Source organism: Platichthys flesus, chromosome 2 (assembly GCF_949316205.1).
Source record: "Platichthys flesus chromosome 2, fPlaFle2.1, whole genome shotgun sequence".
In the NCBI taxonomy this organism is placed as follows: domain Eukaryota; kingdom Metazoa; phylum Chordata; class Actinopteri; order Pleuronectiformes; family Pleuronectidae; genus Platichthys; species Platichthys flesus.
This window is the reverse complement of record NC_084946.1, coordinates 13,319,767-13,345,806: the sequence shown is the minus strand read 5'-3', so window position 1 is coordinate 13,345,806 and position 26,040 is coordinate 13,319,767. Positions and strand designations below refer to the sequence as shown.

General features: G+C 42.9%; 3 protein-coding genes across 8 annotated transcripts in view; all 3 read right to left on the bottom strand.

Annotated features, from left to right (window-relative positions):
• The window catches only part of rassf5 (Ras association domain family member 5), a 29,328-nt gene extending 26,196 nt beyond the window's left edge, over positions 1 to 3,132 (bottom strand). Inside the window, exon 1 of the mRNA XM_062398636.1 lies at positions 2,259 to 3,132. Coding sequence (XP_062254620.1) covers positions 2,259 to 3,006 — 748 coding nt within the window. The 5' untranslated portion in view covers positions 3,007 to 3,132. The remainder of the gene's footprint in view (positions 1 to 2,258) is intronic.
• A 2,151-nt stretch (positions 3,133 to 5,283) lies between these two features.
• On the bottom strand, positions 5,284 to 17,561 carry ikbke (inhibitor of nuclear factor kappa B kinase subunit epsilon). 4 transcript variants are annotated; one of them, XM_062398580.1, is made up of 22 exons: positions 17,461 to 17,561; positions 16,472 to 16,571; positions 16,101 to 16,238; positions 15,271 to 15,400; positions 15,011 to 15,192; positions 14,154 to 14,314; positions 13,751 to 13,861; positions 13,392 to 13,571; positions 12,599 to 12,795; positions 12,061 to 12,119; positions 11,854 to 11,945; positions 10,239 to 10,340; positions 9,613 to 9,670; positions 8,310 to 8,422; positions 8,147 to 8,223; positions 7,547 to 7,586; positions 7,346 to 7,447; positions 6,552 to 6,648; positions 6,318 to 6,403; positions 6,032 to 6,109; positions 5,819 to 5,890; positions 5,284 to 5,734 (listed from the first exon to the last, which is right to left on the bottom strand). In XM_062398580.1, the coding sequence occupies exons 1-22, from the start codon at positions 17,496 to 17,498 to the stop codon at positions 5,671 to 5,673; spliced, it is 2,277 nt and encodes a 758-aa protein (XP_062254564.1). In that variant the 5' UTR covers positions 17,499 to 17,561; the 3' UTR covers positions 5,284 to 5,670. The 4 variants fall into 4 exon arrangements, with proteins under 4 accessions (XP_062254564.1, XP_062254573.1, XP_062254584.1 ...); XM_062398589.1 differs by having other exon boundaries at positions 16,472 to 16,584; positions 17,461 to 17,548; XM_062398600.1 differs by lacking the exon at positions 6,032 to 6,109.
• A 2,822-nt stretch (positions 17,562 to 20,383) lies between these two features.
• srgap2 (SLIT-ROBO Rho GTPase activating protein 2) overlaps positions 20,384 to 26,040 on the bottom strand; it is a 49,923-nt gene continuing 44,266 nt past the window's right edge. For 2 of the 3 annotated variants that reach the window (XM_062398552.1, XM_062398567.1), the window contains exons 18-23: positions 25,758 to 25,837; positions 25,286 to 25,484; positions 24,119 to 24,256; positions 23,672 to 23,885; positions 23,479 to 23,589; positions 20,384 to 23,401 (exon numbers count right to left, since the gene is read on the bottom strand). In XM_062398552.1, coding sequence (XP_062254536.1) covers positions 22,823 to 23,401; positions 23,479 to 23,589; positions 23,672 to 23,885; positions 24,119 to 24,256; positions 25,286 to 25,484; positions 25,758 to 25,837 — 1,321 coding nt within the window. In that variant the 3' untranslated portion in view covers positions 20,384 to 22,822. The remainder of the gene's footprint in view (positions 23,402 to 23,478; positions 23,590 to 23,671; positions 23,886 to 24,118; positions 24,257 to 25,285; positions 25,485 to 25,757; positions 25,838 to 26,040) is intronic. The other variant, XM_062398559.1, reaches the window with a different exon arrangement.

The window sequence follows — 26,040 nt, the reverse complement described above, 5'->3', positions numbered from 1 at the left end:
GCTCCATTGCTTCATGCTCCATTAGGAAGAGATGCTACATATGCAGCTCAGCCATCACATGGATGTTTAGTGTTTTATCTATATAGGGGGGGGGCTTTATAGCTAGTAGTACCACAAATCAAACTACAATATACCTTCCTAGAGGAGCAATAAAGATGAAAATTTAGCACACATGGGCAAACGCCAGCAGTAGGAATTAATTCAGTGCTCGATAACGACAACAGACCAGCAGACTCTGTGAGCTCAGGCTTCATAGACAGATACCACTGCAGGGCAAGGCCACATCACTGCAGTCACTGCAAGTTCTCCACTGTCCCGGGGGGGGCGGGGGCTGCGTGGCTGCTTCTATGAGATTCAGATGCAATAAACTCAGCATGGACACCGAGAGGGGGATAAATTAAAGACAGACAGACAGAGCGAGCCATACACTCAGACAAAGAGACAAAATGATGGCTGTTTAGGGCTGCGTGGCCTCCGTCTCTCACTCCCTGTCATTTGCTGGGTGTAGTTGAAAGGAGAGCATGTGTGCATGTGTGCGCAGTTTCTATTTTGGCAGTGCTGGTCGCAACTCTCCCCACAAAAATACACCAAAATGCCTAAATTTGAATTGCTTGTCATAGATGTCCCGGTGACCCCCCCACAATCACGTTTGATGTTTTCTGAGAAAAGGGAGCAGTGAAGAGAGTTGGCTCTGTGCAGGACCGGTGCTGGTAGCTAATTAACCCGAGCCACAGAGAGACTAGTGAAGGTTTCTTGGTTTACGAAGAAGCTCATGACTGCGGATTTGTGTGTGTGTGTGTGTGTGTGTGTGTGTGTGTGTGTGTGTGTGCGTGCGTGCGTGTGTGTGTGTGTGCTCCAGTAATCTCTGCTCTCGCTCCACTGAGCGCTTGCTGATAGTACACTAAATCAGCCATCTCTGCAGTGCTGGACCAACTCTCACTCTTTTCCCCCCGTCCCTAACTCACACTGGCTCTTTCCTCCTCACTGCTCCCCTTCTATCTCTCTCTCCTTCTTTCCTCATTTTTATCACATTGCCTCCCTATAGCCTCCACCTCTTCTCAGACTCTTTGCACTGTATTCTGCTCGTTCCTGCTTCTCATCATTTCACATTCTTGATAAATTTCTCCTTGGTTTTGTTCCTGTTTGTCTGGATTTTTCCCTTTCTTTGTTTGTGTCTTTCCACTCTTTCAATCCCCTCGATGTCCTTTATCTCTCAGTGCTGTACAGCCCCCCCCCCCCCCCCCCCCCCCATGACAGAGCACTGCTGACACGACGCAAACTCAGCAGCCGCGTTTTCTCACAGACTCAGATTTACAGTATCTGCACAGAAAAGTCCCTCACACACACAAAAAGGTTCTTCAGGTTAAGCTCAGTGTTTTTTTTCTGCAAAATGTGTGTGTGTGTGTGTGTGTGTGTGTACACTTGTATATTTAAAACATGATTAAACACATCTACCAGGTCAGATTCACTTGGCCTACAGTGTGTGACCCAGTGCTGTGCAGGTGGGATTTATGTCAACCTGAGCCTGATCCGCTCTTAATCTACAGAATGAGCTATAAAGTCAGTAGAGCAGGATGTGACTTCAGATGATATCCCACACAATGCATGGAAAACGTAATAAATGACATTCTAATATAGAATTAAGAAAAAAACATGCTTTTCTCTGATGTCCCTCGAGAGTAATCTATAAGGCTCCTATAACAAATATGTTGTTCTCATTGTTTTCAAGACACCAGGGGATATGATCTCATGCACACTCACAATTCAAGTGTGCGCTTTCAGACACATCCATCGTGTTTCTGGATTTCACCTCTGTGTCCATGTGAATTCTCCTGTCGGTCCCAGGCTCTTTGAGCCGAAGCTACAAATCACAGAGAGGGAACTCTGGGAGGCAAAGCTGGAAGGACAAGATAATGAGCTTTCCATTGAAGATTTCTGGCTGTGTCTGTGGAGCAACACGCTTGGAAATGTCCTCTGTCTCACTGTCTCGCTCACTAAGGCCCATGCTCATTTTTAAAGCAGTGAACAACCTGTACATCTCACACAACTATTCCAGACAGAAGTACAGACAAGAGCATCTATTCACCAAAACAGCCGGTTCTGAATCATCCCATAAAGGAACCTCTGAGTCTGAGGTACCTGCATGTATAAGTGTGCACATATGTAAACATTACGGGACAAAGCCAATAGATAACCAATGAAAACAACTCTTACCCTCTGATGAATACATAGAAACACGTTGGAGGACTGGAACTTACTTTGACATTTGAGTGCCTGAGCCGTGATCTTATGGCTACAGGCGTCACACCAGTCCTGCGTGACGGGCTTGGACTCGAACCTGTGTCCTTCACCCTTCTCGGTCCTCACCCGGGGGTCCAGCCCCTGGGGGAAGATGGACCAGGCCTCCCTGCGGGAAGGCTCGAGGCGGGCCAGTCTCACCACCCCGCTCCGGGCCTGAGTGAGCCGCGGGAGACCTCCGCTGTCTCCCGGCGCTGACACGGACGAGGAGCTGCTCTCATGCCCGCTGTCTCCGTTCCGTGACTCCCGGTCTCGGTGCCGGCAGCTGACGTCGCTGTGCATGACAGTGATGCCCGACCTCTTGAGCGAAGCTCCCCTGCGACCACCGGTGTTCTGGTTGGAGTCAAGGGGGATGTTGCGCTCAGCGGCGGGGATGAGCCGTGTTTCACTGTCCCGGGCCCCGGGCCTGTCGGAGCTGTCCTCCCGGTCCGGGCTACGTGGCGCAGCTCCGTGTCCTTCCCCGGGCATCATTCCTCCCCTCGGCGGCTCCGCTTCTCCCGCTTGACTTCCCGCTGCCTCCACACCGGGGACGGAGCCGCTCTCCCCGCCGCTGCCCGACCTCCTCCGGAACATCAGCTTCTCCCGGGAGGCTTTCCTCGGCGGCGTGATCTTCTTCCTGACGCCGGTCAGTTTGAAGACAAAGAGCGACTGGTCCGAATCCAGCCGGTGCTGACCCGGGTGCTGCCCCACAACACTGGCCGACGCCATGGCGCTGTGCTCCTGCAGTGTGTGTGTGTCTGTGTGAGTGAGTGTGTGTTTGTTTCTCTCCGTGCACTGAATGTAAACTCTTCGCAGACGGGCAGCGTGTAGTAGTGACGCAGGAGATGTGACAGCTTTAAATGCGGCGGGCGGGCGCGCCCCCTGTTCAGGCGACAGGGGCGCGCACCAATCCCTGCTTCACACAGCAGTTTTGATTTGATGAGAATTCCTCATCACACACTAACTCACTGGATGACAACACTTCTTTTTACTGCCAGTATGTAAAGCAAGTCTGAATTTAGGATAGTAAGTTAATAGTATAGTATGAGACAAAAAGTATATTATTATTAGAAGAAATAACTATACAATGAAAAGTCAAACCTATCGGATACTAAGTCATGATGATGAAATAATGTCATGATTATCAGATATTTGATAAAATGAGGTATAAGTCATAACAGTGATAAAGTAATACAAATTACATCAACTTGTGTCACATAGCTTATACTATACCTCCGCAAAGGTCCAACTGCTGCTCAAAAATATAGGATCTTGTAGCTTGTGATTCTGGCATGTTTTGAATAAACATGTTTTGCTTATCATAAGGTCTTTATGTCTCATTTTAAATGCAATAGAATTTGCTAGGTCCAGATTTTTTATTTGGAAAATAAATACATTTTATAAACCCTTAACACACTGACCTAAACCTCAGTTTTCTTCCCATCAAGATCCAGTAATTGTTCTCTGGAGGAAAACAATGTTATTCTAAGAACACACAATCTCACAATGTTAATGTTGTTGTCTGGATCTGTCTCAAAACGTGTGGTGTTTAAAACATGCAACAAAATGTACTGGGTTCTTCCCTAAGTCATTCCCCACCCCTACACGCAATTTCAAGGAAATCGAATGAGTAGTTCTCTAACAAAGAAACAGACAAAAACAAATGGTCCAATATGGTAGAAATGCTGGACAGATTCCTCCCCAACTTACGTTTACTTACTATACCTACTGTATTTGGTTGATCAAATATGAGAAACATCATGAAATAAACTCACAGAAATTAACCTTTGCTCTTTAAGAGCCTCCTTCACTTTAAAATATCCTGCATGGCAGACAACCTACAAATTCAAGGACCCCCCAAAGTTCATCCTGTTGTATTAACAGTTTGCACCATAATCCACAAAATAATACTTTAACGTGTGAGTTTGAAACAGGTGAGTCCACAGGAAGTTGTGAATCTTACCATGATGTTTCACGGTGGGAAAATCTAACTGATAAAACACAATGTCACACTTGTTTACGTGGGCAAGCAACAGCAAAGTGGAAATTTTCCATTGTGCCAAAAGCACGTCACATGGGCTGCACTAAACCACAGAGGCATCAGAACCCGCCCCCCCCCCACCCCTGAATCAAGAAAGCCCCGGAGCACCCCCACAGCACTCCCACACAGATCGAAATAAATACTTTTAGTTTCACTCTCTGTACTTTGCAGTGTCACAACAGCTCACTTGTTTTCTGTTTTGTTTGAGACCTTTCATTTTTTACAGTACACACACACCAAATTTAAGGTCGAAGGAATTGGAGAACAGACTGAATATGAGAGTGTAGTCTTCAGGACCTCAATGATCTCTTAGAACATGCCGCTTTATCCTGCCACTGTACAGGTACTGCCACTGTAACTTTACATTGACAGTGGACATGAAAATGTTTTTACTTTCACTTTTTTAACCCCTGTGACTTCATAAACTGTGAGATCACTTCTCAAGACACAAGCAAGCTCAGCAAATGATGCAACAAACAAACGACGGGATTTCCCCACAATGTCAATCACGCTGTCATGTCATGCTGCCAATTCTCTACGCTGTCACTAGACTGACTTCCGTTATAAAGGAGACGCTGGTGAGTGCTGAGTTTCCCTGATCTCATTTATTTTCTATTAAAGTGAAAGCCGGTGAAAAAAAAGAGAGAGAATTTATCTTTGAACAGGAACAGAGACGAATGTAACATCAGATCTAGAGACTACGACTCTGCTCACAATCACTGATGTGATCAATGGTTGCTCATTCATTGAACTCACAATGATTGAAGAAGATCTAGACACAAAGTCACAAGCACTGATCAATCATCAGAAGAGAAACACCAGACGACTCCAGCCCTTCCTTTGACTGACACACACACACACACACACACACACACACACGCACACACACACAGAGAGTCAGTCTACATTTTTTGTTAAAGGTTCTCCACTGTGCTTCTTCTGAGCGATAGAAAAAGAGACACAGCTTTTGAAAAACACTCAAGTTTACTTGGCTTTTTTTTTTATTTTCACTGACAGTCCATTACTGTGGCAGCCTATTAGAAATTCAATAGTACTAAAAGGAATTAATGGGATTTGTATTGAACTGCTTTCCTCAGTTGCAACACACACACACACATCTGTCGGTAACATTTCCTCTTCCTCTATTCTAAGCACTGCTTAATCGTTTATCTTTAAATTGAGATTCCCCTCTTATTGATTATCTTCAGTTGCTTCCTCTTCATGCAACACAAACTCCAGGTGGTAGTTGAATGAGGATCCAGTACATTGTCCTTTACTGTTCATGAATAACAGTGAAAATGAGGTGTTGGTCAGAGATTTGTGGGTTCACATGCAAACATGCTGCACTTTGGTCAAAGGGTAGAGGGTCTGGTCAAGCTCGGCTCCAGAGCTGCTGCCGGGTTGACTGCTCCCAAACTGACAGAACAAAACACATACAGTCATCATTCAGAACCTCGCACAAAGAAGACAGGCAGTTAAAAAGATGGGCTCTCAACTGACCTCTGTATGATGTTGTTGTTACACTGTAGTTCTCTCACCAGAAGCTCCATTTCCTCCTTTAGATGGTGCATCCTACAAAAAAGAAAGACATCTGAGATAATGGCAAATGTCTCTATCATGAGCGCACACACACACAGGTTTGCCCACTTATCCTTGTTATTGACTTCCATTCATTGTGAAGAGCCTAACAAAAACCTTGCCCGTAACCCTAACCTCAGAAATGATGTTTTTCTCATAAGGACCGGGCTTTGGTTCCCATGAGGTCTACTGGTCCTGACAAAGTCATTGTTTCTAATGAAAAAGAAAATAAAGAGGTAATAATAATGAGCAGGCACACACACCTAACGCTAACCCTTGCCCTAAAAACAAGTCTTCATCTTAGAATCTGAACATTTAGGTAAGTTGGACTCTTTGTCCTCAGAATGCGACAGTGTGAACAGATCTAGGTCCCCACAATACATGTAATACCTAGTAATAACACACATAAGCCCACACACACCTGGAGACCATCTGATCCCTGGGTGGGATTCCAGGCTGCTGCTCTGCTCTCCTGGACTGCAGACTGAAAAGGATTCTGTCCAGAACCTGAGGACGACAGATGAGACTGAGATGAAGAACATAGACAATTATAAACAAAAGCACAAAACTCTTCTGGATTTGCTCGTGAAGACGTGAATCTTTAAGCTTTAAGTCCTCACTTTCCAATCTGGGATGAAAAGGAAAAAAAACTGACCTTATTCTGACGCTGCTCACTCATCTCCAGATCCGTCAGCAAGCCTGTGGAGAAAGAACTGAAGTCGTGCAGTCGGGTCTGCATCTCCTGTAAAACACTGCACATACAGGAGGAGACACACCAGTAAGTCAAAGCTGCAAGGTACATTGTGCTTATATCTGGTTGAATCCAAATCAGGAAAGAAAAACAATTAGAAAAACTATTAAGGAGATATACTCTACACCTCTCTGTTATAAGTCTTCACCACAACATTGTAACATGTGTTGGTTGTTACCTTAGAACAATTGCATTTTTGTTTCAATGTGCAATATACAACTATAACACTTACTGTGGGTGAGACATTTGACTGACTCTTCTTACAGAGTCGCAGAAATCAACATATCCATTCATGTGCATCAGTTAAACAGTATTTATAAAAATATACACAGAGAGAGTTATCAGTGACCTATAATAAGTTTCGAGGGGAAAAAAAATAGTTGTCTGTTGCACCTACTATGCCATTGACAGGAAAACATAAAACTATCTAAACATAATTCTATATGGACATTTCTTGCTTTACAAATGTGAAGTGAGCCTCAATAATGCAGACAAGCAACTGAATCTGTAAGAGTGAGACTGCTGAGTAGTAATGTCCTACTGCCCTGGGTTCATCTTCAAATAAGCCTCCATCGTGTGTGTGAATGGATGTTAATGACACCAAATAGTTATTTTACTGTAAATAATCCCAGAGCTGTTGGCATAACAAATCCTAAGTGAATGTGACACTGTGTTTAGATATGTGAGCTGAGAACCACCTGCTCCACGTCCTTATAGAGGCCAGGAGCTCTTTGTATCTCTGCACACAGTCGTCTCTCAGGAGAGATTTCACTCGCTTAATGTGGGAAGACAGGTGGATTCTGGGAAGCAAGAGTGACAAGCAGATTACAGGAGGAAATCCCAGTAACACCCTCATGGGCCGGGATGAGCCGGACGCAAATTGACAAAGACATACTCACTTCTCAAACTTGTGTATTTGTTCGTCATTATACGCCAACTCTGCGGTGAAAAATAAGACAAACATACAAGAGCTGTAAGTCATACCATGACGAATTGAGTAATAAAAATACAATGTAAACTAGGATTACCACCCTGCCATTCCTCTACCAACCAGTTGGGCTTCAGTGCCTCTTGACAAATAGCATTCACAGTTACATTTGACCTTTGACCACTGAAATCTAACGAGAAAAAATTACATTTAGGCAGAATTGAGATATTGACTTCAACAGACCAAAGATGTGGTTTTTAAGGTCACTGTGACATGCACTTCTGACCAACAATTTCTATTTTAATTCTAGAAAATTCCTCAAGGTAAAAAATTACTTTGTGAGGTCACAGAAACATTTATATATGACCTTTGAAGACCAAAATTGTATATTATCTTTGAGTTCAACTTAACATTTCTACCAAATCTGAAGAAATTCCCTCAAGGGCTTCTCAAGATATTGTGTTCACAACACTGCGACAGAAGTAGATGTTTCGCGACAGAAGCTGAAAACATAATGAATCCGGCGACTGGATGTCTTTGGCGTGGAGGCATAAAAAGGAAACACACATACTGCCAGTGACTCTGTCTTTGCGATAATGCTGATGAATTGCTGTTATCTTCTGCACCAGCATCTCCATCTTCTTACAGCTGTAGGACAAAGAGGTCATAGTTTAAATAAAAACACACACGAGTCAAAAACTAAACAAATGTTGATTCTCTGGTCCCCAGCTTACCTCTTGTCATTGGCCAGGGTCTCTGCTAGCTTGGCCTGTTCTATCTGCAGCTGGTCCAGTCGATTCTGGAACTCTTGGATGCTCGCAGTGTATATGGGCAGGTGCTCGTGGACCTGTAGAGACAACACCAACACACTCCCATTACGGCTGAATCAACAACATCACATGTCTGCCACAAATCTATGATTCACATTCAACTAACTTGTACATTGACCTGTTTCCTTCTACTGGTGATATTGCAATTTTCACAATGTGTTTGATTCGTTTTTGCAGATAAAGTTTAAATCTTGGTATAATACCAAGGCAATGAGACAATTCCGGGAAACAAATCCTTTTAAACTTAAATTAGTATGATATAGTATGACCGAATTGTAGGTCCATGTAAAAGAATATAATTCCTGCGATTTCAAGAAAAGGTTCAGAATACAAGAGTATAAAGTCATAGTTTAATGAGAGTCATAATATTCAAATAATATTTTGAGAAAAACAAAAATCTTATAAAATGACCAGCAAGGAGAACCTGTGCTCGACTCCAGGTCAAGAAACAAACGTATTGTTTCTTCAGAAACTATAAAAACTCTTTGAATAATACACAGATGTAACCAATGATTACAGTAGACCACTACCAAACATTTCATCTGCCAAATAAGAGGCAATTTCCTCCAAGTCAGATGCAGTTTCTTTCTAAATAATTTCAAAGTCCTGTTAACAACTTACAAACTTACACTATAAAATAACTGAGCAAGACGCTCCACACTCCTCATTTTAATGCAGGTGACAGGCTGATCCTTGGATAATCCTCCTCTATCATGACACAGCCAAAAATTTTATTACTTTATTTTCCTAATTTAAGTGTTTTTCTTGTAACATCTTATAAACGTGAGACTCAGTGTCTCCTCTAAGAACACCATCAGGGCAGATACTTGCCTTATTTCAAAGTTTCTTGTCCTTGATGTTTTATTCACATCTATACTAAATTCCAAGATTTGATTTATTATACTTACACACAAGTACTCTTATCCTAACTTCACTAATATAAACAGGGTATGCAAGTTATGCTGAATAACACGAATTGAACAGATGTTCTATTCAGAATCCACAAATTACAGCCTCCTAAATGACCACACTTCTCTTAAAGTGAATGAAACTGTTATAACATTCATGTAAGTAGGAAATATAGAAGGATAATGTCTTCAGTTTTTAATCTGAGTGTATTTGCTGATGAAGAAATGATTCAGTTCTCATTACCACAAAGAACAACCACATCCCTCCAGCTGCTCTTCGTGATGTCACATGCACTCACCAGTTGCAGTTTTTGACTATGATCATCCGAGCCTTGGTTTTCTGAAGAGTGATGGTCACTGAGAAGAACAACAGATGAGGTGACAAGGTGGAAAAGAAGGAGGTTATGACAATTGTTCGGGCTGTCATGATTTCAGACTCTTACTGAATGATTATTGTGAGAGCAATGGAAAATTTAATAATAATAATTGAATGCGTCAATTTGATCTTTAGGATTTTAATTTTGGGATTTATTTCATTATTTGGCAAAAGAATTATGCTTGAAATAAAAGAGTTATGTAGATAGATGATGATCATGTTGGTTGCCCAGTTTTCCCACCATCAAAAGATCGTACTGGTATATCACTAAACTTGTATGAAGCATCATTTTAGTTTACCTTTATCATCAGAGGACACGTGTCCAAATTAGTTATATTGAGAGGATAAGACTAAGCGCCATTGATCAGGATGTCAAAATCAACCGTTAAAAAACAAGAAGAGCTCAGTTTATTCTACTGTTGAACTTAGTGAAGATTCTCCTCCTTCAGTTAATTGATATATATGAAGATATCAACTTACCACCTCAGGTGTGACACAATGGATACAAGTTAACAGTATTTATCTCAGAAAGTGTGTAGACTAACTCACATTGTTTGAATTCTGTGTTGAATGTTGAGGCAGGACTGCAGCCTAATGGTGATCTTGTCGATACTGTGGATGGATTCTCCACACTCCCTGCGCAACCTCATCCTGCGGAGGAATGAGAGGAGGAATAAAGAACTTGCTCACAGACGATAAGAACTTGAAAATGGTCATTACCCAGGGAAAACCTGAATAACCCCACTGCGGTTGTATGCCTCCGCCAACCAGTGCACATATAATTCTACACATTTTTTTTTTTCATATTCATAGAAGTTCACTGTTACCTTTAACTGCTGAAACACAATCACTTAATCTTTGAGTCCAAACGAAAATGTTCAAAGTTGAAGCAAATCACTCAAGCAGTCTTGAGATGTCACATTTAAGAGGCTGTTAAAAACAAACGTGTTTTCAGGCCACTGTGACCTTGAACATTGACCTTTGATAGCTGGCATATAATCAGTTAATCAATGAGTCCAAGGAAATGTTTAGCATTCATAATGAAATTCCCAACGGTGAGTTCTAATATATCACATTCACAGGGTCGTGAGGTCACTGAGATCTTGACCTTTGACCAAAATCAAATCAGTTCATCTTTTATTCCAAGTTTAACGTTGGAGACATTCCCTCAAGTTGATCTTAAGAAGTCATGTTTAAAAAAACATTAACATTCCTTCTGATACCACTGTGACCTTCACATTTGACTTTTGGCTACCAATATGAAATCCAAGTTCAAGTGAATGTGTGTGCCAAATGTGAAAGAATTCCCTCCAGGCGTTCCGGAGATATTGTCACAGCGACCTTGACCTTTCACCACCATTTGTCTCCGTAGGGTAATTCTAAGGCACATCGAGCATGTCAAGACAACAAGTAAAAAAAGAAAGAAAACAACAAAGACCTCAGTGCAATATCCACTGACAGTTATACATCTGTCCAGTACACTCAAATGATATAGTAAGAGTAGTCTATATGACTGTTGAAGGACGTTGGACTGGATAACGGCTGTGAAAACTGAGTGTTAAATATGTAGATAAATACTGAATGATTAAAGTGATTGAATTAAATTGAGGTAGATAATACAGACATACATTATGTACGGTTAAGACGAATTAAGAATATATGTACAGGACAAGGTAGCAGCAGATGAATTAATATTTTAGCATATGAATAAATATATATACAGCAGATTTGTAATAGATGAATAACTATAGCAGTGGATAAATATATCTAAAGCTGAAATGTTATCAGTTTATCCTCGAGTCTAAGGGAACATTTGTACCAAATTGAAAGACCTTCCCTCAAGCTGACATTAAAATATCCTGTTCAAGAAAAGCATAGACATACTTTGTGAGTCCACTGTGACCTTTGTCCTTTGACTAATAAGATGGAGTGATTTAATTCTTGAGTCCAAGTGGGTGTTTGTGCCAAATGTGAAATGATTGCTAGACAGGGTTTAGGAGATATCACCTTCACAAGGCAAAAATGAATTGTGTGAGGTCACCGTGAACTTTAACTTTGATTTTTAACCACAAAAATCTGATCATTTTGTCCTTGATTTTTACCAAATTTGAATGAAATTATATATCGTGTTGACGAGAATGGAACAGGCGGAGTGTTTTCTCACATGTAGCTGTGGTATCCCTGCAGGAGAAGCTCCCGGTGTGTGTGCAGCAACTGTACTATCTTCAGATACTGGTGAACCACTCCTACTATCACCTAGAAATATAAATGGATTAAAAGAAATAATAAACGGGTTTGAGATGTATAACGCACAAAATCCATATAGAAATTTACAATATTCAGAAGGAGTGAGGGATGGAAAAACCAGTACCTTGGAGAAATTGTAGTCTGCCATGACATCAAACCTGGATGGGATGACCGGAGTCTCAGCTACAGTGGAGAGAAGAGAGCGGATTGAACACATCCGCCTCATACTTGGTGAGTAAACCTTCAAGACGTGAATGATGACTCATTGTGGAAACTCGAGTTTTCATCGTACAGCGTTTCCGCGGCGGCATGGCAAATTAAAATGTTTCGCCATGAAAAGGAATAACCAATTCATACAAACTGTGTGTATGCATGTGTGTGAGACTTGTATTTGGAATTGCATGCACATATTATGTGTAATATGATTATTTTCCTTTTTAAATCAACCATCATCTACTCATCTTCAAATGTTATCGATTGTTACAGAGTAAAATGTGTATATAAGAGGTGATTCATAAAGATATTATGTGTTGAGTAAATGAATGTGACACTTGCATACACCTGATATATCAGAGCTTTGTCCTACCTCCCCAGGGAAGCAACAAAGAATAAAGAGAAACATAAGAAACATAAAAAGATGTACATGTCTGTGATGATCTTACGTTCCCTGAAGGGCAAGCAGATGTTGGCGTCAGGCTCGTAGCTGAGCAGGAGGAGGGGTTGGGTAGTTGAGGTACGCGGGAGGTTGACGACCTTCATGGTGCCCTCCAGAGAGAGGTCATGCCCCAGGTACAGCAGGTGTTGCTGCTGAACCCCCATACCAGTCTGTGATGCCACCTCCTCAAAGAAGACAGACACTCTGGTGGGAGGAAGGGGAGAGTGAGTTCCTGATTCACAACTAAACAACCAAAACAAATTATCTACAGCCATAACTCAACTTCAAACACACAATCTAGGATTACAGATATAATCTAGAGCTCAGTACAGACTACATTAGCAATATCACATTAAAAGTGATGCTCACAGATTTTAGAATAATGTGGGATATATTATTCTGCAACTGCTGCACACACCAAGCATGATTGTTATGTTGCAGTTGTTGGAGGAGTCATCAATTTAATATGCCACGTAGATGGTGACTGGTGTAACCTGTCATCTAAATGTCAAAATACCACCATGCACCAACACATCTACAGGGATACACTTTGATTTAATTGCACTCATGTAGTTATTGATGACTGTTTCTACTATTCAAATTAATAGTCCATAACAGTTACAATTTAAATCACACATGGGTAAAATTCAGCGAGTTGGAATTCTAGTTTTGTAAAATATAACACACAGGACCTAAGAAGTCGGGGCTAAAGGTCTCACTGACTCTCACTCTTGGTGAAAACCGATTTTATTAAAGTCTGTTATGATTTAAGGAATCCTGTGACCCCTGTGCAGACATACGTATTGTAGTGGTGTATGTAGATAGTATGAGCCATGGCCTGCTGCAGAGAGAAGAGGTGAACCGGCTGCCGCTGCAATATGTCTGTGGTGGCTGTGAAGAACTGGTCAAAACCCCAACAGCTCTCCTGGTCAGCCTCCAGTATACCTGCTAATACCGGAGATAGCTGCACCTGCAGGCCCCTGCAGACAGACAGACAGAGGGACAGACAGAGGAACAGACAGACAGACAGACAGACAGACAGAGGGACAGACAGACAGAGAAGGAAAGGAGAAAGAGGGAGCCAATCAAGGAAAAAAATTGCATTATGTTTTCATTAAATCATTTACACACATAAAACGGTCTTTGTTAAGTGACATACTGGGAGAGTTGGCAGCTGTGAGGTAGATGGTAGCTCCACTCTATAGGTCCTCCCTCCACACGCTGAATACCAGCTATTGCACCCATTGGTTTCTCTGTCGTTATTTTGAACCTACACAGCAAAACACACATGTTAGGCTCATGTATCTTTGATGGATGCTCATGTTCATCAATGGACAAATATATTTCAATTTGTATATTTCTTTGGAAGTAAATTCTTTGTCTTTGGCTCAATTAAATCTGTTAAATTCTGCTTTCAGTAACACAGCTTCGATATAGACCATGGCCTATGACAAGTAGTTTTAGACCAATCTTAGTGTCAAGTGGAAACTGCCATGCACGATTAGGATGTGGGGTCTGCAATCACAACTGTGTAGTCAATGATTTTGTTTGTACGAACTTACATGGTGGGCTTGTTCCTGCGGGGTCCTTCAAACGGTGTGAAGGGAAGACTCCCCGTGGCAGCGTGGTAAAATGTCACACCGATACTCCACAGGTCCACATTCACTCCATAGGATTTCTGATGATGATGGCGAAGCACAGCGCGCTCATACATGTCTGGATGCTACACACACACACACACACATAGAATAGAACCGGTTATACAACAGTCATTGGACACTCATGATACAAACATATACCAATAAATATATAAAAGCCAATGCTTGTTGGTCTGTCAAACTGGTCTGTATATCCAGCACTTCAGTATTTAAGTATTGGAAAACCGTTATAGTTGGTATATGTCCTGATTTGTCCACTAGAGGGCTACAAAGTATTGATAATGCAAGTCTCTTTGAGGAGATCAGGGATTTTCCAACAAAGCTGCCAGGTTTGGTTTGCTGTTACACTTTTCTCAGGTAAAACAGGATTTTTACACTATTCCTATAAGTGTTTAGGGTTTGTTCAAGAGGAAATGGGAATTTAAGGTAAATTGATTTTGTGGAAAGGAGAGGTTACAGACTGTAAGCACACAACCATTTATATCCAGACACTTTCCATCTGTTTTCCCACACGGGTTCACTTTGACGGGACATCTTACCAGAGGGCTAGCAGGTAAGGTTCTGGAAAATGACTGGAGCAACTGAAACGGACATTTGCGTTCTCACATACAGCCTGCTGAAAAAATTCAGGGTAATGTCCAGTGTTCAGAGCATGTAAGAAATCAGCTTAAGACTATTTGAGTAGCACCTCACTGAGAACCAAAGGGAGGGGCAAATTAAAATTAACAATGTATATAATACCTTTATGTACATGATCTTACCAGGTACTCTTCAGTCCCATAGATGGACATAAACTTCTCATCATCCTCCAGCTCTCTCGCCGCTCCAAAGTCTGTCAGCTTGTAAACGGACTTCCCGTCCTCCCCCACCTGCCGCATGATGTTGCCCGGCTTGATGTCCCGGTGGACCACTCCATTTTCACGCAGGTGGTTCATCCCCTGCACTGAGGAGAGCAGAGAGAGTAATACTTCCAACAACAGGTACATGAAACTATTTAGCAGCATCAGATACAGCCACCCACCTACACACTGCAGCACAGTGAGGAACTCGGTTTCTGGCAGGCCAAAGGCATTTTCAGCCTCCTCCAGCAGGCTGAGGAGACTCCCTCCGGAGCAATACTCCATCACCAGCACCTTCTGCTTAGAGGGCAGCTGGCGAGAGAAGGGAGTAAGGAAGTAAGGTGCACTTGTTGAAATCTTCTTCCTAAGGCTGCAGATTATTTCGGATTGTTTGAGTTACCTGGACACTTTATTATTTTTTGGTTGACAAGGATAACTGTAGAAAAGTTATCTGATTCCAGTAACAGCGTAAGACAAAGACTACATCCATACTGCTGCGTTTAGAGCCACTGAAACTAAATTTGGCAACACAGCTAGCCCCCAATTTACTACAATGTAGACACTCACATACGCTTGCTGATTGGGTCTTTTCTGTCAAGACAGAGCCTTTTGCTGATTCATCATCACATGATCTCCTTACATTAAACAACTGGCCTCAGGGCCCAGTCAAACATACGAGAATACGGAGCAAATATCGCAGGTCAAAGTTCACTAAACTCCACTTGAAGCCAGAATTGTTTTTACCATAGGACGTGTCTTTTTTCACCCCCTAGCTGACACAAATTAGAAATGAACGGAAGGCAAAGGTTTGCCTCTGCAACAGTCTCATATATGTGACTGTGCCATTAGGATGGACGGGGATTAAAACAGATATTGATCCAAATGGCTTGTGTGGACAGAGATGTTTTAGTTGGATTTCAAAGGAAAGCGTAGTAGTATCGATGTAGCCAAAGAAAGATAGTGTTATATTGTCTCCTCGCTTTGGTTTTCCCTCTTCCTGTTGCAGCCTCACCTCTTCCACAGCGTACAGCTTGACAATAGTGCTGTGGTTGAGCTTCCTCAGCATCTCAAACTCCCTCATCTGGACCTCATGAGGGCGGTTGTAGCTCATCAAGTTGAACACCTTGACAGCTACCAGCTCACCGGACCTCTGCACAGACACACACACACACAAGTTTATGTCAGCGCAACACACACAAAGCATCATCCAGGACCTCAGAAACAGCCCACGCAACCACAGCCAACCTCCTTCTGTTATCACACATCCTGGAGTCGTGTTTGAACCAAAAGCAGGCTGAAAACATCTGAGAGGAAGGCTGCAGTGACAGGAAAGAGCTGCTCAGCAAAAAAACCACTTCACAATAAATCCTTGGCTCGGCCTACCTTGTTCCGTGCTTTGAAGACGCTGGCAGTCGCCCCCTGACCGAGGACGTCCTGCAGAGACCACAGGTAGTTTGTCGTGCTGGCCGTCATCCCTGACATTCTGGAGGAGGAGACTGAGATTTAGAAACACATTAACAGAGAAAGGGAAGTCCCATATCCTCATTCTACAGCACTTAACTATCTAATTAATGACGAACTTCACAGAAAGGTCCAGGTTAAAAGTAGATAATAAAAGAAGAAGGTTATAACAGTGGGCTACAGTATAATAAAATAAAAACACAAGGATTCTTTCACCACATGGAGAATTCTGTGCTGTTGTGAACGTGATATTCATGTGAAAGAGTAAGTTCCCCACGGGGCTGGGTGATCACACAACAACAACAACAATAATAATGATAATAATACACAATCAATAATTATGCAATATAGTTTTCAGGAATAGCAACATGACAAAGGCTCAGTATATATATCACTATGATGCTCGTGATGCTTCAGCCAGGAGCAAAACACAGTCTTTAAACCTATAATACATGAATAATGTGATAATTATCGATATCAACTATCAACTTTTATCTGGATATAGTTATGATCCGTTTCTACCAGCTGTGAGCTGACATGACACACTTCTTTAAACACAACATTCATCACACTGACGGAAACGTTAGCTGTCACGTTAGCTTCGCGGCTCTGGCGTTAAAATCGGTTTGCCCTGTGTGTTCAGTTTCCTGTCGCCCGAAATCAACGCTAGCTAAACGCTCTATCGGTTATTACACGGTGTTCTAGCACGACTGGTTATCCGTGAAGTCGAGGTAAACCTGTCGGGTCAAACTGCTGCTGTTACGGTAAAACTCGGTCAGTGTGTTGATAACAAAAACCAAAACAACCACAACAACCACAACAACAACAACACATCTGCACAAACAGCTGCAGAATGAGGCTTCTTAAACAGGTGAGGTAGAGTCAGGACCTGCTGCTGAACACAACTTTACCTGAGTTTCAACTGGATCCTCGATTCCTCACACCTCATGAGTCTGTGTGGAGGCAGCAGCTGGAACACATTGAGGAAGTGTGTGTATGCAGTGTCTGTGTGTTTGTGTGTGTGTCTGTGTGTGTGACACTGGGCGGACTCAGCAGATGAACGCGGAAACACAGCAAAGTGACAAACTGTTTTAGAGTTCCTGAAAAACTGAGAAAACTAATTGTCCCTGAACTCCCCACTGTGTCTACACACTGCATGCTGAATGAAAGACACATACATTACATTATGTATTAAATAGGACTTTATATGTCACATTATATGTCACTTTATATGTCAAATATATGTTACATTATATATATATATATGCTTTTATGTCTCATTATATGACTCTGTCACATTATATATGACTTTATGTCACTTTATATACGACTTTATATGTCTCAGTTTATATAACCTTATATGTCTTATGTGATTCTTACCTCTATGTTGTTCTTTCTTCTCCTCCTCTACTTTGCGGTGCTTTCTGAATTGTGCACCTGATAATTTAATCTTTTGTTGATTCATCGTTGACTCTAGCCGCAGTCTATCACCGCAGCGTGTACGTCAGGGACACACCTGAGGCGGAACTTGGAAGCGCAAGTTCTGTGCGAGCCGCCGCCTTACTGTTCACACAGGGAGCCATCCAGGAGGATGTTAGATGCTGACTTGCCTGTCCACAGAGCCACGGGTGGTGACATCAGCAAATATGATGCCAAAATGAGGAGGTTTTAATACTTCTCTTTGTATGCATTATGCTGCTATGAGGAACTGTTGTGAGGTTGTTGTTGTTAAGGTTTGTTTTTCTCTTTTTTTGCATCAAGCAGCATCCAGTAGAACGGCATATGCCGGTCAACTCGCCATGGCCGTACTCCGACACCCAACGGGACATGTTGTGTTTGCTACTTGGATTGTTGCTCTGGCTGGATTCGCTGCATGGTATCTGATGTGATCCCACCTCCAGCCTGTCATTCTGCTGCCGAGAGAGGGAGAGGGAAAGGGAGGAGAAACATTGAGGGAAGGCACTCAGTAGAGCTCAACAGAGCTGTATAGGTTCATCTCTGATCCATGCAGCTTCCTTCTACCAAGTTGTGTGGTTATTGGTCCAGTAGTTTATTATATAAATCTGTTGACTGACAAATCAGAGATGAAAACATAAACTCCTTAGCAGAGGTAATAAAACCTCCACACATTTATAAACACACACCTAATTTGTCTGTCTACTTAATGTGTGTGATATTCAGCAGGTGATTTGGCCTAGTCGGTAGAGTGATGATTTGCCTACAAGAAGGTTGCGGGTTAAAATCCCACTCTTTCACTTCTTCATGCCGTCATATACTGAATTCTTAAAAATTGGCATTATCTGCGAAATATATTACAGAACGTCATTATAAATTAATTATATAGAAAAAAATTACAACTTGATTAAATGGGGGCGCAATTCCTGCGCAATGGGCTTCTGCGCAGGATGTGCGCGCCCCTCCGACCTCCTCCTCCTCCTCATGCAGTGCTGAGCGCCAAACGGCTGCAGCCACTTCTTCTCTGACCCGCGGCATCAGACAAACAGGTAATGACGGATTTTGTGCAATCATCCGATGTTGATTGGTGATAAATGAACCACAACATTAGCTCCGCTGAAAACATTACGTCGCAACTGGTCCGACGTTTTCCTAAAAAATAAACAAACAAAAAACTCACGAAATCCGGGATTTCAAAGCCTTGTCCAGCTGTTTACTGACTTTTGTCATGTTTAATGAAGAGCGACAGAGGGAGAGAGACACAGGCAGACCGACAGGCAGACAGACAGGCAGACAGGCAGACAGGCAGACAGGCAGGCAGACAGGCAGACAGGCAGGCAGACAGGCAGGCAAGCAGACAGACAGACAGACAGACAGGCAGACAGACAGACAGACAGACAGACAGGCAGGCAGGCAGGCAGGCAGGCAGGCAGACAGACAGACAGACAGACAGACAGACAGACAGACAGACAATTTAAAGGCAGTTTTACTAGCTTTGTTTCATTTAAAACGTAATTATTGAAATGAAAGGTAGGTCTTAAGTTGAGCTACATGACAGTCTGGTGAGGTATATTGTGGTATATTAGTAGTGTCATGCTGCTTATGCTTCAACTCTGTAAGTTGGCCTTGTTTTTGCTTGTTATTCATTTATTTATTAAATTTGATCATTTTAGTTTGTTAACAAAAATAAATATATAAGTTGAAAATATCATATTTTTGGGGGGTTTGAGGACCTGCCCCCCAGAATGTCTGTGCACGTTCCTGATTAGAGAGAAGTGTAATTTCCCTATTTTAAAGTGGAAAGAGTTTGAATTGTAGTAAAATAACAGCGTGATAAACAAAGCTGATGATCTGAGGTTAAAGACTTGTCACCTGTGTATTTGAATGTAATACCCGTTTTGAAGTCAATACATTGGTCTATCAAACAATCATATGGGCTTTACAGGACATATGCACATATTCCCTTTTGAAGGATAGGTGGAAGTATGCTCAGTTTAATAACTGTAAAGTGAATACTGCTATCATTTGAAAATATGCACCGTTATCCCCTGGAAGACGAGACATAGTGTTGCATTCAGTTGTGCTTTTGAAAAGTGCCTGCAAATTGTTGGGTGATAAGACAAACTAAAAAACAAACTAAAAAGACTGCGTGAAAGAAGTGATAGATATCACTTCAGAAATCCAGACTCTGTCTTGGGACAGAGTCTGGATTTATTTTCTCTTTCTCTTTATACTGTAAAACTCAGTGTGCACCAATGAAAGGTTTCGATAAGTGTGGGATAAAATGTCATAAATATGAAGTAACAGTACTGAGATATATCTCTATTTGATTATCTGAAAAGAAAGTTTACATTTTCATTGCAACAAACAAACTGAGACTTTTTATAGCAAGCAATGTTTATTAAAAAACAAATCTACTACAAGAACTACACATAGAATTATATAAGGCCTATTTGATTAAACTACTATTGCTATTACTGTACAATATTGTACCAAAAAAAAGAGTGTACCTCTGTAATGTACAACATTGTATATACAAAGTACATCTGAACACAGGATTCTCCAGTAATACAGAGACAACTATAAATAGATTTGACATTACAGTCTATTTTTTTTAGTTCTGCTGTTTTCAAATGGACACAAAAAAAAAATGCATATTTAACAATATTCAACTCGGACACATCATCCCCACACACAGTTAGTCCACACACAAGCAAAAGTTGTTCAAGTGCACGATGATTGATTTGAGATCGCAGAGGGTCCCAGCTCCTCTCGACAGCACAGCCAGGACAAAACACACCAACCACCCACATGCGCGTGTCTGTTACACGCGAGTGTGTGTGTGAGCGCGTTGACCACACACACCCTCACGGTCACAGTCCCTCCAGTTGTCTCGATGAGGTAAGAGCAACACAAATATACCAGGTAATACACAAACAGTATACAGAGATTAGGAAAAACAAAACTTTTAACAATTATAATTCATTACCTGGTGAAGAGCATATACAGGAATGCAGTATGTGCTGTATTCTTGAGTAAACACTTGAGGAGGGGATACGTGTGATTAAAGGGAACACCAGGGTGACAATTAGTTCAATACTTTCTCAAGAAAGTGAAATACAATGAAAAAAAGGCTTTATTCAGTATGCCCTGAATGTTATATCTCCACATTTGAAGTTAATATTCAAAAAAAAATTAACAACATATCGCATTTTCCATCACCAAATAATATCAGGAGAAAAGAAAAGTCTGGTGAAGTCCTTGGAGTTGGGATTCCTCATCCTGTTTCTACGTAAAGCTGGGCTGCCACTGGTGTCACAGCAGTAACTGAAGACAAGACAACGGTTCATGTATCCCTGCAGGCTTTTTTTTTTTTTTTTTTTATCTGATGACACATATACACAGTGCATATTAACTCAGGCTGCTGCTACTCCAGAGGAGAGACGTGAGTGTTTCCTCTGTCTGCGGGCAGCTGCTGCTGTTGTTGGGTAGCATCCCTTTATGATGAGTGGGGCAAGGCTGTGGTGAGGTGCATATATATATACTCTACATCCACACATGCTCAAACAGGCGCACACCCACGGCTCCACATTATTCCATAACCTGTTCTGATCATTAAAAGGAAAAGAAAGTAATCAAAGCAGACGTTGCTTCAGAGCTCACTGGATGAGGTGGTTTGGTTGTGGCGGGTCCTCAGCTCCATGCTTCCAGTTCTAGATTATTAAACATACATACACACCATTAGAATAATAAAACCCTTTTTTTTCTGTTAAGTATATATTTAAAGGAGCAAGCTGTGTCTTTGTTTGAAGCTGGTACTGCAGATACATAGAATGATGCAACCAGCCAGCTCGCCAGTGTGGCGGCCGTCTGTGTGGCCCCGGCATGCGAGGAAAACCTGAAAGGGCGTTTAGCTGCCACGAAACACTACCACACACACCGACTTACAAAACATGTGTATGCGAGTGTGTGTACAGTCCAACATCACATATAAAAATGCTGGGTTTCAGTGGTCCCCTACACACATAACAAAACTGCAGGAGAGAAGCAGCAGAATGCTTCAAAATACCAGCTTTCTTTTTTTTTTTCTTATTGCTATATATGTATTTAGAATTACTGTTGGCCATTAAAGTATATTGGAGAACAACTGCCCAGTTATGCTCCTGTTGTGGTACTAGTACTGAACAGTCATTTAAAAAAAAAAAAAAAGAAAGAAGATATCAACATATCAAACACTGGAGAAAAAAAATCAAATAAAGCTCTTGGTCACATGACCTACACTGATATTTGGCCCAGTTTTCTTTCACCATGCACCTTTCTCTCCAGTCGTCTGAAGCAGCGAGTCAGTGTGTGTCAATTTCTACACAGAGCGAGAACTAAAGCATTTCACAGTCTACTCTCAGGAATCGAACGCTCCCTTCCAGTCCGCTAGTCATTGGGTCATTAAGAAGAAGGGGGGGGGGGGGGGGGGGAACTGTCATATCTAATATACAAAAAAATCAAACTGTGCTTTTTGTTCCTTACATAGATCTCTGTGTGTAAATGCAGGTAGCACTCTCACACGCCCACTCACACACAATTTTCATGACCAAGCAAAAACCAGTGTGTTTGAAGGGAGTCAACTGATCTACACCTTGTGACAGTTAGGAGCTGCCACAACAGGGTGGGGGAGAACCTCCAAAAAGGGAACAAGGCATCGTTCGCCTGCACACCAAGAAGTGAATGCTACACATGAGGAGTGGGTTGGGGCTGAAAACATGATGTAATCTCTACAAGCTGGTAGAAGAGTCTGTAGGGATCAGTGTTGTTGTTCGGGGTCTAAGCTGGGCAGGATTTGTCATTAGACTGGGGAGGAGGTGGAGGAGGAGTGCTGGGGAGTGAGCGTGTGTGGCCTGCAGGTGGAAGTGGAGGTGTTGGGGGCACAGTGGATGTCGGGGAGCCCATCGCTGGACTCCCTCCGCCGCTCTTCGGGAAAACCACCGGCTTGGGTCTTGTTGCCGGCGGGCGCAGCTCTCTGAAGGAAGGTACGGAGGAGGAGAGGGAGGAGGAGGAGGAGGACAGGGAGGGGGAGGTGGCAGAGGGCAGGGGGCTCCGCGGCTGGCTCTTGATGGGGCGGAAGGAGGAGGGTACGTCGCTGGCGGAGGAGGCGCTGCGCTGGAGCGGGTGAGAATGCAAGGAGCCTCCCTCACCGTCCCTCAGTAGACGGGAGTGGAGCGGACTGGAGGGCTCCGAGGCTCCTCCTCCTCCTCCTCCTCCTCCTCCTCCTCCTCCGCCAACACCACTCCCGCCTTTCAGCTGCTCCAGTGTGTCCAGGACCACATCGGGTGTATGCTTGGAGCTCTGCCTCTCCGACCTACTGAACTCACTCAGGGCAGAGCTCATGGGCATATCGATGTCCTGCAACAAACACACATTCAGTAAACACACACACTCGACATAGACACAGTGTTGAGTGAGTGGAGGGAGAGCAGTACCTGGGCGCTGTGCTCTATCTGAGCAATGACCTCTGGGTCCAGTGGTCTGTGGTTACTGAAGCTCTTGGAGCGTCCGGCTGAAGTTGTCTTCCTTAACTGCGGGCTCTCCACCTTGATGTTCAGGAAGGCCTCAAGTTAAGCCTCATCACTTTCACATTCATTCGTCGAATACGTGCTTGGAATGCTACGGTACCTTGGTCTTGAGTGAGGAATGGCGAGTGACTGAGTTGAGGATGCTGTGAGCGCTGACGGGTCGTTTGTCTCCAGGTTCCTTCACCAGAGCCCCGCCGACTGGAAGTGAGGCTGTTCTTACTCCCCCCCCTCCGCTGGCCCCCGGACTGGTGCTGTCGCTCTCTGATCCCCGGAATGTTCTCCGAATGTTCCCAGACTCTGGACGCTTCCTCAACCTGGAGGAGACAAATATTTGAGTGATATTTCCTATGATTGACTGTGACGATGTGATTCATTTCAGTGAGGCTCAGGTGTGTGTCTGTTTGAGCATTTCAATCCAATCAAGGGTCAAAAAGTGTGAAAACAACAATGACAAAACTCTTTTATGGTTTTGTTGAATCAGTTGAAGTTGTCATTTGCTCTTTGGCCCTTAATTGATTTGTATTGTTTCACGTGAACTGCTACACACTTGTTGAGGTTGGCCAGGTAGACGTCAGCGACATGAGCTCCAGTAGGAGAGGCGGCGCTCCCTCTAGTGGAGAGCCTCTCCCCCAGCAGGTCCCTGGAGTCAACATCAGTCTTTGGACTCCCCCGACCTCCTTCAGACCTGAAACGATCATTCTGTACTTTACAAATTGTTAGGAAAGACATAGCTGGGTTTTGTGCCACTTAAATTTGATTAAGAAGCCTCTTTACTGACTTTTAAAACCTCTATCCAAACTGGCCAGAGTCAAATGACTTAAGGAGGAGCACACGCTGTGATTGAACCGTTTCCCTGCTGCACTTCATGAATAACTTAAACACAAACCCTCAAATTACCCAATAGAAAAGCAGTGGCTACTTAGAGTGAGTTTTGTCGTCTGTTATGACAGATGGTCAAGACTTCTTTTGTGGACCAACAGCTGAGCCTCACACACTGATTCATTCAGAATCACAGAAGCTACTCCCTGTAGTCTACTACTTAAGAACTGTACAGAAAGCCGACACAACTGGAGTCTCCGTGTTGTGTTTACCTCATCATTTGTCAGGTGGGACATACAGGGATTGAAACCACCTTCTTGCGTTTGCTACTCTATATCATACACACAAGTGTAAAAATGCAAAGACACTTGTGGAAACAGGCAGGTCTACCTGAAGGAGAATGGATCTTTATGATATGCCGGTTTCAGTTCCTGAGCTACGGGGGATTTCCAGTGGACTACCTTCTTTGTTTACTTTCAGACTAACGCACTAGAATTTGAGATCATTTCTGTTCAAGTTTTTTGTAGAAAGCTCTTTGCCCAGAGTTCATACCTCACAAATCTTGGCTTCATACGTGGTGAGGAAATATTGTCAAGAACAATATTCATAACCAATCGAAATGTGAAAATAAGACACAGGTTGACAGCTTCTGGTTTTCCCTCACGAATGCTATATCAACTTTTTTACTGCTGCCAAACCTGGTGTGTTGTCATGTGGCTGTTGGTGATGGTCGCTTGCCAAGAGCTTCAGCCATCATTGCACTTTAAGAGAAGTATGAGAGTTTGATGCTGAACTTCCCATTGCTATTAATGTTGTTGATGTAAAAACAGAAAAAATCTTCTGCATTATTATCATTATCTTCTTGCTCAGATATTTGATTGACGGGAACACTTACATGTCTTGGAGCACAATATACTGGTGTGGCACCAGTCCATCCACTCCATTGTGTCGTCCCTCCCACCAGTCATCAGAGGCTCGCTGATACACAAGCAGCGAGGCTCCCTTTTTGAACGACAGCTCTCGACTAGTCCGTCCGGAGTAGTCAAACCGAGCGATGGCCTCGATCGGCTCGGACTCTGAAACAGTCAAGGATCCTGAGATTCAGAGAATGGTGGACAGAGACAGGAAGTGACAGAGAAGCCGGCCGGCAGCCACAAATGAGAGAGGAAGAAAAGAGGTGGAAGCCAGATTAGTGCTTAGCAGGTTAGTGCTGCTGTATCTGGTGACTGTGCAAAGGTTAAAAGAAAGCGGTAACAAAGCAGCATAATGAGGAGCTGGATTTAAAGGTTACAGCCAGAGTAACTTGTGAGAAAAGCAGGGTGAGATCTTATAAAATGGTGACAAGTGTGCGTGTGTGTGTTATTCACCATCTTCACTGTTGTTCCTGACAGAGACGGTGTCAGGCGCAGGCTCTTCCACAAGGGGGGGCTCACAGTGTGGACTGTCACTGAAGTGGACACAGACGGCAGATAACGTTAAGAGGACACAAGCACAAACGTTTCAGACTGTCAACGTCTTCATGACTCGCAGCTTGTGCTCATATCCGTCTGCATAGCTGGGCAGAAAGGCCCAGCTATGCCAGTGTGATGAAATGTTGGTCTACACTTTCTAGAGCTGAGACTGAGGGCAGGTCCGCCTGTGGGGCCTACA